This window comes from Leptinotarsa decemlineata, unplaced genomic scaffold, assembly GCF_025532065.1.
Source record: "Leptinotarsa decemlineata unplaced genomic scaffold, Ldec_3_MD MMD2_tig00026307_RagTag_RagTag, whole genome shotgun sequence".
NCBI classification, from domain to species: domain Eukaryota; kingdom Metazoa; phylum Arthropoda; class Insecta; order Coleoptera; family Chrysomelidae; genus Leptinotarsa; species Leptinotarsa decemlineata.
In genome coordinates, this window is record NW_027412681.1 from 1,679,000 (window position 1) to 1,690,251 (window position 11,252).

The 11,252-nt window shown below is 40.0% G+C and overlaps 1 protein-coding gene across 1 annotated transcript in view; it reads left to right on the forward strand.

Annotated features, from left to right (window-relative positions):
* The window catches only part of LOC111514214 (Excitatory amino acid transporter 1), a 59,750-nt gene that overhangs the window by 46,217 nt on the left and 2,281 nt on the right, over positions 1–11,252 (forward strand). The window contains exons 4-8 of the mRNA XM_074180833.1: positions 499–535; positions 590–782; positions 5,331–5,564; positions 6,948–7,139; positions 10,462–10,596. Coding sequence (XP_074036934.1) covers positions 499–535; positions 590–782; positions 5,331–5,564; positions 6,948–7,139; positions 10,462–10,596 — 791 coding nt within the window. The remainder of the gene's footprint in view (positions 1–498; positions 536–589; positions 783–5,330; positions 5,565–6,947; positions 7,140–10,461; positions 10,597–11,252) is intronic.

Here is an 11,252-nt window from a genome sequence, read left to right on the forward strand (position 1 = left end):
CACACATTTTCATCTGTCATTTTCGTACAATTTTTTTTTGCCTTGGAGCAGCACTAACTTTGGGTCGATGATGGCCACTATCTTGCACTGACGAGTGGCTAATGAGCCCAAAACCGGTCTGCAAGTGTGCCCGTTCCAAAATTGAAGGTCGACTCTTTAGTTGTATTGCCAATTGCTTATGCAGGAAATTTTCTGTGAAGATTCCTGCACTGACGCCTGTCGGATATAATCCAACGCTCTTCGTGGTATTAGCCAGTGGGGTAGTTGTTTTCAGATAGGCGTCAGTCAATTCAACCTACTGTGTAGATATATCCGAGACTGGCTTGAACGTTTAAAGTTCATTTCTTTAGATTTGTTTACTGCCAGTCTTCAAGCATCAACCACTGAGAAATAAGAAAATTTTTGGTTTGTTTGCGATGCTATTCGAACCTATTTGTGATTCAAGATTTTGTGTCTCATAGTTCATTCAATATGAATTGAATTTCTATTTGTTTTCAGTCACAAACCTTTTTGGTAGACCCCACCAATGCCACGGGTAAGTAGAATTAAATAAAAAACGTTATAAATAAAATAATATCCCTTATTTAAGTAAAGGCAATGGGCCCGGAACATTGGAAATTCGAAGAAAAGTATGAACCAATGACGAACGTACTAGGATTGGTATCTTTCGCCATCATCTTTGGGATTGCTCTCGGAAAACTCGGAGAAAAAGCTAAAATCTTGCTTGAGTTCTTCGATGCTCTAAGCGAGGCCATGATGATCATTACTAGTTGGGTGATATGGTGAGTACCTCAGTACTTTTGAAAAACAGTTTTCATTATCATCGTCAATCTCCCATTATTACTGGTTTTCGAACCTCAAATCAGAGCAGAAGCAAATACTTTTCCAATTTCTTCACCTGCGAATAATTATGAAGTCCAAGAGTTTTTACTAAACTGTCACTAAGCAAATTTTCAAAAACCTCAATCCCCATTGCACAATACAAACAACTGTTCCTTGAACTCCTTGTTACAATGGATTTAAACTGTCCTACGCTATTACTTTCTGTCAAAAAAGTACCAGAAATCGATCATTCGAAAAGTCCGCGCGAAGGGATTGTCGAAATTATTTTTGTATCTAGGTTGGCACAACTGGAGGGCGAAGTTTTAGCCACCTCCGCCATTCAAAAAGCGCGCCTTTACACCAACGTTTTAACATCGAAGAAGCACTTCAAATCATACAGAGGAAACTATCCGAAGACGGGGACCTGGAGGATTGCACGAACGTACCTACACAGGGTGTAACTGAATAAGTGTAAAACATTTAGGGAGGTTATTCCTCATCGGAAAAAAAGATAGGATATTTCATGTAAAGAAATTTCATTGGAGCATCCCTTGTTAAGATACAGCCCCTTGAAGGAGGTACATGAAACTTGTATAACAATTTCTTTCACAAGCACTAAAAAAGTTACAATATTGAAATTAACCTGACGTTTTGTACTACCAAACAGACACTTAGCCAGACATTTATTTGGTTTACCCCATGGTTGTAAAAAGGTGGAAAACGCAACCCCTAAAATGTATTTCCAATGTAACTTTTTGTCTTATTATTTGTTTACCATTTAAAAATTTATTTCCGATAGCATGTTTCATTCTAAACAAAAAATGTCTCTTGGGTTTTCTGCCCAAAATAAACCAGTTCGCAGCAAAAAATTATTTTAGGAACAACTACAGAGATACATCGTCATAGACGCGAAAATACGAAACTAATCTATCTAGTAGGTCGCTATTAGCGATAGTGACAATTATATTGGTATGACGCTGTCAGTTTATGAATTTTTGAAATTGAATTAATACTAATTCTGTGTTGTTGTTCTGTTCCTAATTTGTTACTTTAATAATTCACTTGTTATTAAAATGGCATACACAAATGAGGAAATGGCTGATATGCATTACGTTTACGGTCTGTCACAGGGGAATGGGTTAGAACCTTCTAGAAGATATGCTGAAATGTATCCTCAACAGCAGCATCCTTCACATAGAATATTTGCTCGACTTCATCAACGATTACGAGAATTTGGTTCATTCGACAAAAGAACGCAGGATTGTGGTCGCCATCGAGAAATACGAACACCTCAGCTTGAGGAAGTAGTACTTAATTTGACTGAAGAACAACCTACTACCAGTAATAGAAAGATTGCTTTCCAGCTAAATGTTGATCATATGACGGTATTTCGAATTTTAAAGGAACAACTCTTATACCCTTACCATCTGCAACGAGTACAGGCACTGTTACCGCGAGACTTTCCGAACCGTCTTGAATTGTACAATTTAATACTGGAAATAATTAGAAGAAATTGTGACTTTCTGAAGACGCTATTGTCGAAACTAACAATCAAGAACAGTTTTCTCTTAACGTGTGGCTTGGAGTTATTGAGAATGATTTAATTGGGCTTCATTTTCTACCTCCTCAGTTAAATGGTGCAACCAGTACTGCTGGAGGAAGTTCCTTTGATCGTCAGAAGGGATATGTTTTTCATGCATGATGGGGCTCCCGCCCATTTTAGTCAAGTAGCACGTCAGCATTTAACTGAAACATATGCAAATCAGTGGATAGGTTGAGGTGGACCACAGAACTGGCCCGCTCGATCCCCGGATCTTAATCCTCTCGATTTCTCTATTTGGGGCCACTTACAGCATTTGGTTTATCGTACTCCTGTTTGCGATGTAGATGACTTAAGAAACCGCATCATCGATACGTGCAGGGTAATCAGAGAGACTTCAGGAATATTTGAGCGAATACGTGGCTCAATTCGCCGACGTCTAGACGCATGCAGAATGTCTGAAGGTAGACATATTGAACATTTACTATGATTTCTACATGTTGTGTGTTTTGTTATTAATACATTAGTTTTGTTTATTACCCTTTAATCGTTTAATGCAGGTACTAACTACAAAATAACAATAAATCCAATTCGCATTTATGACAATGTATCTCTGTAGTTGTTCGTAAAATAATTTTTGACTGCGAACTGGTTTATTTTGGGCAAAAAACCCAGGAGACATTTTTTGTTTAGAATGAAACAGGTTATCGGAAATAAATTTTTAAATGGTAAACAAATAATAAGACAAAAAGTTACGTTGGAAATGAATTTTAGGGGTTGCGTTTTCCACCCCTTACAACCATGGGGTAAACCAAATAAATTACTGGCTAAGTGTCTTTTTGGTAGTACAAAACATCAGGTTTATTTCAATATTGTAACTTTTTCAGTACTTGTGAAAAAAATTGTTATAGAAATTTTATGTAACCCCTTTAAGGGGCTGTGTCTTAACAAGGAATGCTCCAATGAAGTTTCTTTATATGAAAGATCCTATCTTTTTTTCGATGAGGAATCACCTCCTTCAATATTTCACACGTATTCAGTTACACCCTGTATAAGTAGTCATGGATTTACTAGAATGCTGTGTGAGAAACCACTATTTCCAATTAAAGGACGATTTATTTACGCAAGATGAGGGACTGCCAATGGGATCGCCACTTTCACCAGTTATAGCCAACATATATATGGCGTGATTTGAAACTCTGAACATTGAAAAAGCCCACAAGAAGCCCCGAGTCTGGTTGAGATATATTGACGTCATCTTCATACTAAGAAACCATGAGAATACAGAGCTAGACACCTTTCTGAAGCACATCAACAGCATAAGACCTGTATCTCTGTATCTGTAGAGTAGAGAGTGTGAGTGTAGACTCACAGCACTTAGGCCACATGTGACCCATTGTACATCCTCCCGAGGAGTTGTCCTTCTAGGTCATCGTCCATCCTGTCCTTTCCAGAAAGGTGAACAGGTCACTTAGAGATATCTCCTTTATATTGGCAGGTGTAGGCCAAGACTCGCTGAACAAAACTCGCCGTGAGACACCTTGAGGTGTCACCTTGAGGTGTCTCACGGTGGCCTCCGCGAAGGTTTTGGAAGGTGCAGCGATATTACTGTTATTGCACGGCTTCTTCAACCAACTTAGGGTTCCCTTCGTGGAGGTGCACAAGTGAGGGAGCTTTCCTGCAGGGGCAGCCGGTTCCTTACCTTTATTCAAGGAGGAGCGCTTGGCGCCCGCCGCAGGAAGTGCCCTTTTGGAGGTGATCTGCTGCGTCCAGCCTCATTTCACACAGTAGATTGAAGTGAGCACTTCTGTCCAGCCTCAGGATTCGTTTTTGTTTATGTTGTTTCTGTTTTTGTGTTGTTTCATTTATGTGTGTTCCCACGAGGAACAACGAAAGAGTTGGCAGAGCCCTGCATTACCAGAGGTAGGCTGATTGCAATAAGGTTTCGCCAAGTTCCCTAAGGGGATCCTCCGTGACCGCATATCACCCAGCAGCCATTCAGCTGTCGGCACGGTTTCTTACACGTTAGCTTGGGTAGGCTGGTTCTGCATATTCTGCAAAGGCTTTTGGGGGGTTCTAGTTCCCCTCACCCTACTTATTTCTACCACTAACCAGGAGCCCGGCGACCCCATCCGTAAGGCTACATTGACTTCCCGGACAGGGCCTCCAGTCCCCTGGCCGTTCCCCTATCCTCACTTGGGGACGCGCCCTGTAGGTAGCCCAACCCACAGGAGCATAAGACCTTTCATCACCTCCACAATGGAGAAGGACTTCTACAACGAATTGCCATTCTTAGACGTACTGGTGAAGAAGAACGACATGAAGTGGGAAACATCTATATATCGAAAACCCACTCACACGGGACAGTTTCTGAATCACGAATCAACCATCATAAATCTACCAGAAGATGAATTATTAAGGCTCTTGTAGACTGTTCTTTCGGGCTCTTAAATACGCAGAAAGGTTTCGAGAAGGAACTAGGCATTATCAAAGAAGATCTTCTGCGAATTGGATACTCCAAAGTGATGGTGGGACAGTCTTTGGTAAGGAAGAGAAGCCGTCACAACCAGTGCTTGTGCTTCCCAAAGTTAGAGAGTTGTGGGAAAGGATAAGAAGAACTGGGTTCAATTTTAACATCAGGACCCGTAGCACCCTCAGGAAAACTTGAAGTCAAAATGATATGTGCAATTACTGACAATATCTGTCATCAATAATTTCGCTAAACTATTCACCATATAATACACACAACAATTCGAGTTCATAAACAAATTGGATACTGAAAATGACGTGATCGAGTTTGTGGACCAAACATTAGGGACCTTGGACAAAAAAGTCTTCAAAATGTCTTCTACCTCACAATCTTCTTTCGATTCAAAAACCTTGAATAACTAATCATGCACATGGTCACTACTAACCTGGTTGAAGTATTCATAGTTCCAGGTCACTATCATTTACTATTATTTTGTAGGATATCACCTCTCGGAGTGTACTTCTTGGTAGCGGCCAAAGTTTTGGAAATCGAAAGCTTTGCAGACTTAATTGGAAGACTCGGATTGTACTTCTTCACAGTGTTGCTGGGATTGTTCTTGCACGGGTTTGGAACGTTGTCTATTCTCTATTTCATAGGAGTGAGAAAATTGCCGTTCAAAGTTATAGCTCAACTCAGTCAGGTTTTGGTAACGGCATTCGGAACAGCCTCAAGGTAAGGAAAAGTATAATTTCATTTGAATAATCTACTATCATACTTCTATCAATTTCATCATGACAATAACAACAAAAATGTGTTTCCCAAAAAACATTCAATGTATAGTCGAAGTAACCGGTAAAGTGCATAGTTGAAGCTGTCGGTGATCTCGAAGGCCAAAAAACCAATACAGAGAAATAAAGCCGCTGCCAACTAGTCCACGTGGGCTGTAGACTTGGTTCGTATTGGAGGATTTTTACTAACAGAGTTAAATGTTTGGCTGAAGAGTCCTAAAAGTCATGTTACGGTGACAAATAGAATGCGAGGATGATTAAGAGAGTCGTGTTGTCAATGTTCAGTTCAGGAACTGATGGCGATTTGAGTGTTGAAATTCGATATTGGTGCAATTATAGTTACTTGACATTTCCGTTATCTGTTTAAAATGTGGCGTCCTTGGACAAGTACTAATAGTAATAACAAGTGTGATAACAACGCAGACTTTTTCCTGTATAGTGATTTCAACAGCGTTGGTGAACAATGCGAAAAAGAGATACCAGTGAATGAGATTCGGTTGCATTTGAATATTGAAACACAGATAGTATGTTTCAATGTATATAAGAATCTACATCTGAAGTTTGGTTTCGCGGGAAACAAACTATTACAAGCAACATCATATTTGACCGAAATTCGTTTCTGAACTGTACGTAAAATAGTCAATAACAAACCTTATGAACACAACAATATACTACTGTTACAAAAGCAATGAGATTCCAACACTGAAATCATAAGAAGGAAATTGGATAAAGAAACTAGCTTTCAAATTTAAAATAATAAAGAAACGTCAAGCAGTTATGGAAAGCAGAAGAATAGTAGAATTGCGTAACAAATACTTAGAACAAATAACTAAATATATACAAGAACGAAGGCAAATTTTCTATTTGGACGACACTCGCAACACAGTTAGAAAGGGGTGGACTGATGGTTCGAGAATGTGTACGCCTAACATGCCTGTGAACAAAGTATCGCGACTAATCATTGTGCATTGCGGAGGAAGTAAAGGATGGGTCCCGAATTTTTTGAAATCATGTGGGAAAAAATTTGAGGACTGCAATGTTGACTATCATAGGAACATGGAAGTTAATATTTTAGAGAAATGGTCTGAAAACACATTGATCTCAAATTTGGATGCGAATAGTGGAATAGTTCATGACAACGCTTCCTATCATTCGCGGCAGCTCATCAGAGTAGCGAATAAAAATTCGAGTAAGGATGAAATACTTCAGAAGCATTCTGATTCAATGTTTAAACTATGAAAAAACTTGAAGGGTGATAAATATTCGTAGGTTTTTATTATGGAAGTTGAGGGGTTGTCTTTTCATCTCAACTTTTGTTGATTTTCAGTTCAGCCACAATGCCAATTACGATTCAGACTATGGACAGGATGGGACTGGACCCAAGAGTGACGAGGTTTGTCATACCCATTGGTGCTACTATCAATATGGATGGTACCGCTCTCTATGAAGCTGTTGCAGCTATTTTCATTGCTCAACTGAGGAACATTCCACTAACTTTCGGAAAGACTGTGGCCGTTTGGTGAGTATATATTGAATTTTGGAAATAAAAATTGAAAAATGTTGATGTAATTCATTGGGATTGGTACAATTTTAGACAAACAAACTTTGAAATTCCAGTTGAAGTCAAAAACTGATGAACGTATGTAGGAATTGAAGGGTAACGGGGGTTAGGTCCAAAATGAGTGGGTCTATTTGACCTCCCACCGCAACACGCAAGGGTTTATTCTGGCTCAAACCTATTCACACTAGACCAAATAAACCCAGCTTCTTAACGAAGCCGATTGGTTTGTATGGTGAGTGGTCTTTCAGTTCAGATGGTGGTAAGAGTACGGCTCTGCCGAACTCTAAATACCTGGTTAGGTCCCCAGCGGGGCAGGCACAAAATATATGCTCTGCTGCATATGAGTGTTTTTGCACGTCAGCTACACCTGACGATGCCTTAGATTAATCCGTGCAGGGCTTTTTCGCCTCTGGTATTGGTGAATCATCATTTGAGCGCAAACGTTTGCTAACCTGCCTATGGGGGGTTTGTTCCTCCACATGAAACAGATTCTGCGTCCGCTCAAGAATTTGGTGCCAGGCAGGTTCATAAGGTACCCCGCTCTTAAGGAGACGACTCAGTCGTTTCCAGGCTACACCACCAAACATTTTTTTAGGTTCAGTTATCGGATCAGAAAATGAAGAGCAGAATCAGGCATCCGATGGCCTGTTTAATCAACCCCCACATCCCAAGCCAATGCACTCGCCAAAAACAGCATGCACAGTGGTTCAGGCGGTGAAAGATGAACAAGGGCAGATCAGATGAAACGCAATGACGCTACTGTCATCGTGTTTGAGTTTATTTCCTACAGAACTGTGAATTCAAGTGGTAAAATCTATTCGTGGTGACATTGGCAACATATCACACATCTATTAGAAAATGAAAAATGTGAAATATCTTTTTCGTAACCGTTAACTAGTCAATACATTTGGGTAGATCGACACTTCAATTCGTTAACAAATCACTTCAATCGTGGCAATGATTGGAATGACATATTTTCAATTTCTGAGAAATCTATTGAAAACTTGGTGAAAAATTATTTGTAGTATGATTCAACTGACAATCCATATAGTCTTCAGAACAAATAAGATAACTTGAACAACAAAGCAGACCTTGTCAAGAGTGTCCAAGGATTTTTCCAGAGTTTTCCCTGTAGTCAAATGGGGCATAACCTCCACCGCAGCTACGAGGAAGTTAACGTGTTGGCGAAACACATCTAGAAATGAAAGTGTTTGTGGAAATTGTGTAGCTTCCACAATAGCTTCCTTGGTAGCTTCCATCACAGCTACAAGAAAGCTACGGTGTTAGCGCAACACGTCTTTAAATGAAAGTGTTTGTGAAAATTGTCTAGCTTCCTTGGTAGCTTCCACCGCAGTTACAGGAAGCTACGGTGTTGGAGAAACACGTCTAGAAATGAAAGTTTTTGTGAACATTGTGTAGCTTCAACCGTAGCTTCCTTGGCAGCTTCCACCGCAGATACGAGAAAGCTAAGAAGATGGCAATACACGTCTGGAAATGAAAGTGTTTGTGAAAATTGTATAGCTTCCACTGTGGCTTCCTTGGTAGCTTTCACCGCAGCTACGAGGAAGCTAAGATGATGGCGAAACACGTTTCTAAATGAAAGTGTTTGTGACAATTGTGTAGCTTTCACCGTAGCTTCCTCGGTAGCTTTCATCACAGCTTGAGGAAGCTATTGTGTTGGCAAAACACGTTTAGAAAAGAAAGTTGCTGATATTTGAGAGAGTTAGGGTTCTGCCAGCCGAAGAAAGGAAAGTCAACTCACCTAGAATCCTGGACTTCTCTGACTTCGGTGGTTTCCACCGCTCTTTCACACGTAATGCAAAATGGACTGTATTCTGGGTATGGACTTATCGAAAAAAAGGCACTTTTCCGGGTCACGTTTCTCGGGTTTTCGAGATTGTGATACGACTTGGAGTTGCAATTGCCAGCACGAGCTTCTCGGTGAGAACTGACATACCATCTGGCAGTTGGCCAGAAATTATGATACAGCGGGAGCAAAAAGTGAGGGACAAATAATTTGATAGAGAATCTCAAATATTTCTGTTGAATGACCGAGTAATGGGTTTTGAGAATAAAGTAACATAATATATAATGATTAAATGCTTAACCTAAAAGAAGAAAAAAATTTAACCAAACTAGGAAGGAACGAGGAGTGAACAAAAGTGTTTGTGAAAATTGTGTAGCTTCAACCGTAGCTTTCTTGGCAGCTTCCACCACAGCTACAAGAAAGCTAAGGTAATGGCAATACACGTCTGGAAATGGAAGTGTTTGTGAAAATGTACAGCTTTCACCGTAGCTTCCTTGGTAGCTTCCACCGCAGCTACGAGGAAGCGAAGGTGATGGCGAACCACGTCTAGAAATGAAAATGTTCGTGACAATTGTGTAGCTTCAACCGTAGCCTCCTCGGTAGCTTCCATCGTAGCTGAGAGAAATCTCCGGTGTTGAAAAAACACGTCTAGAAATGAATGTTTTTGTGAAAATTGTGTAGCTTCCACCACAGCTACGAGAAAACTAAGGTGATGGCAATACACGTCTGACAATGAAAGTGTTTGTCAAAATTGTACATCTTCCACCGTAGCTATGAGGAAGCTAAGGTAATGGCGAAACACGTCTAGGTATGAAAATGTTTGTTACAATTGTGTAGCTTTCACCGTAGCTTCCTCGGTAGCTTCCATCGCAGCTAAGAGGAATCTACGGTGTTGGCAAAACACGTCTAGAAATGAAAGTGTTTGTGAAAATTGTGTAGATAGATAGATAGACAGACAGACAGACTACGTTATATAAAAAATTTCGCAGCTAAGAGGAACCTACGGTGTTGGCAAAACACGTCTAGATAGATGTTTATTGACTACGTTATTTAAAAAAATTACATTTGTAGCAGGTCATGAGGTGTTGATAATTTGTATGTATAAAATTGTAGAACACAGTATTCAATGCAAAACACCGTAGATTCCTTAGTAGCTTCCACCGCAGCTACGAAGAAGCTACGGTGTTAGCGAAACACTTCTAGAAATGAAAGGGTTTGTGAAAATTGTGTAGCTTCCTTGGTAGCTTCCACATCAGCTACAAGGAAGCTATGGTGTTAGCGAAACACGTGTAGAAATAAAAGTGTTTGTGAAAATTGTGTGACTAAATACATATTGAAAGTCATGAGAGAATTGTGTCGTGCAGGATTTACAACACCTGAAAAAGGACAACATTTGAGCGCACAAGCATCGTGATTTGCATTTTCCTTAATTCTCTGGTGAATATTACACCTCTAACATTTTTTTGTTGACAGCGTGACTGCAACAGCGGCAAGTATAGGAGCAGCAGGAATTCCACAAGCTGGCCTCGTCACTATGGTGATGGTTCTCGACACCGTCGGTCTCCCTTCAGAGGAAGTAATCAACATCATTGCTGTAGATTGGCTCTTGTGAGTATAACTCGTTTTCCTGGAATTCACGATGTTTAGCGGTTTAGCATGTACTCTCGTGGACGTTGGGGGTTATAACGAAAGTTTCTAAAGTAGTGAATATTTAATATTGTTTAAATTGAAAGGGGTACGAAGTTGGTTTGGAAAGTTTCAAATATTTTGTTCATTCTTCAACATAGTCTTCTTCTAACTTTACATACTTCTCTCAGCGATGCTCCCAGCTCTGTAACCCGACCAAATAGTATTCGGCGTTTTACTCAGCAAAATAATTGCTCGCGAAGGTGATTGATTGCCTCTTCATTTGACGAAAATTTTTTTCCTTGGAGCGCAATTTTTAGATGAGGAAACAAAAATAATTCGTTTGGGGCTAGATCCGGTGAGTGAGGTGGATGGCCAAGCAGTTCAAACCGTAGTTCGTGGATCTACGCCATGGCAGCTGCCATGTTGTTTTGGTGAAAAAGTTTCGCTTTGAGATACCAGCCAGGAACGGCTAATCCGACTTCCAAAAATTGAAAAAGTATCGGAAGGATAATTGAAAAGCATATCAAATAAATAATCACAAGACCCTCGCCCTCTTGGCGACGAGTGAGGCAACACTCTTGTCTTTCTCATTGAAAAATACTTCAAATTATATCCTTCAATACAAATATTTTCAG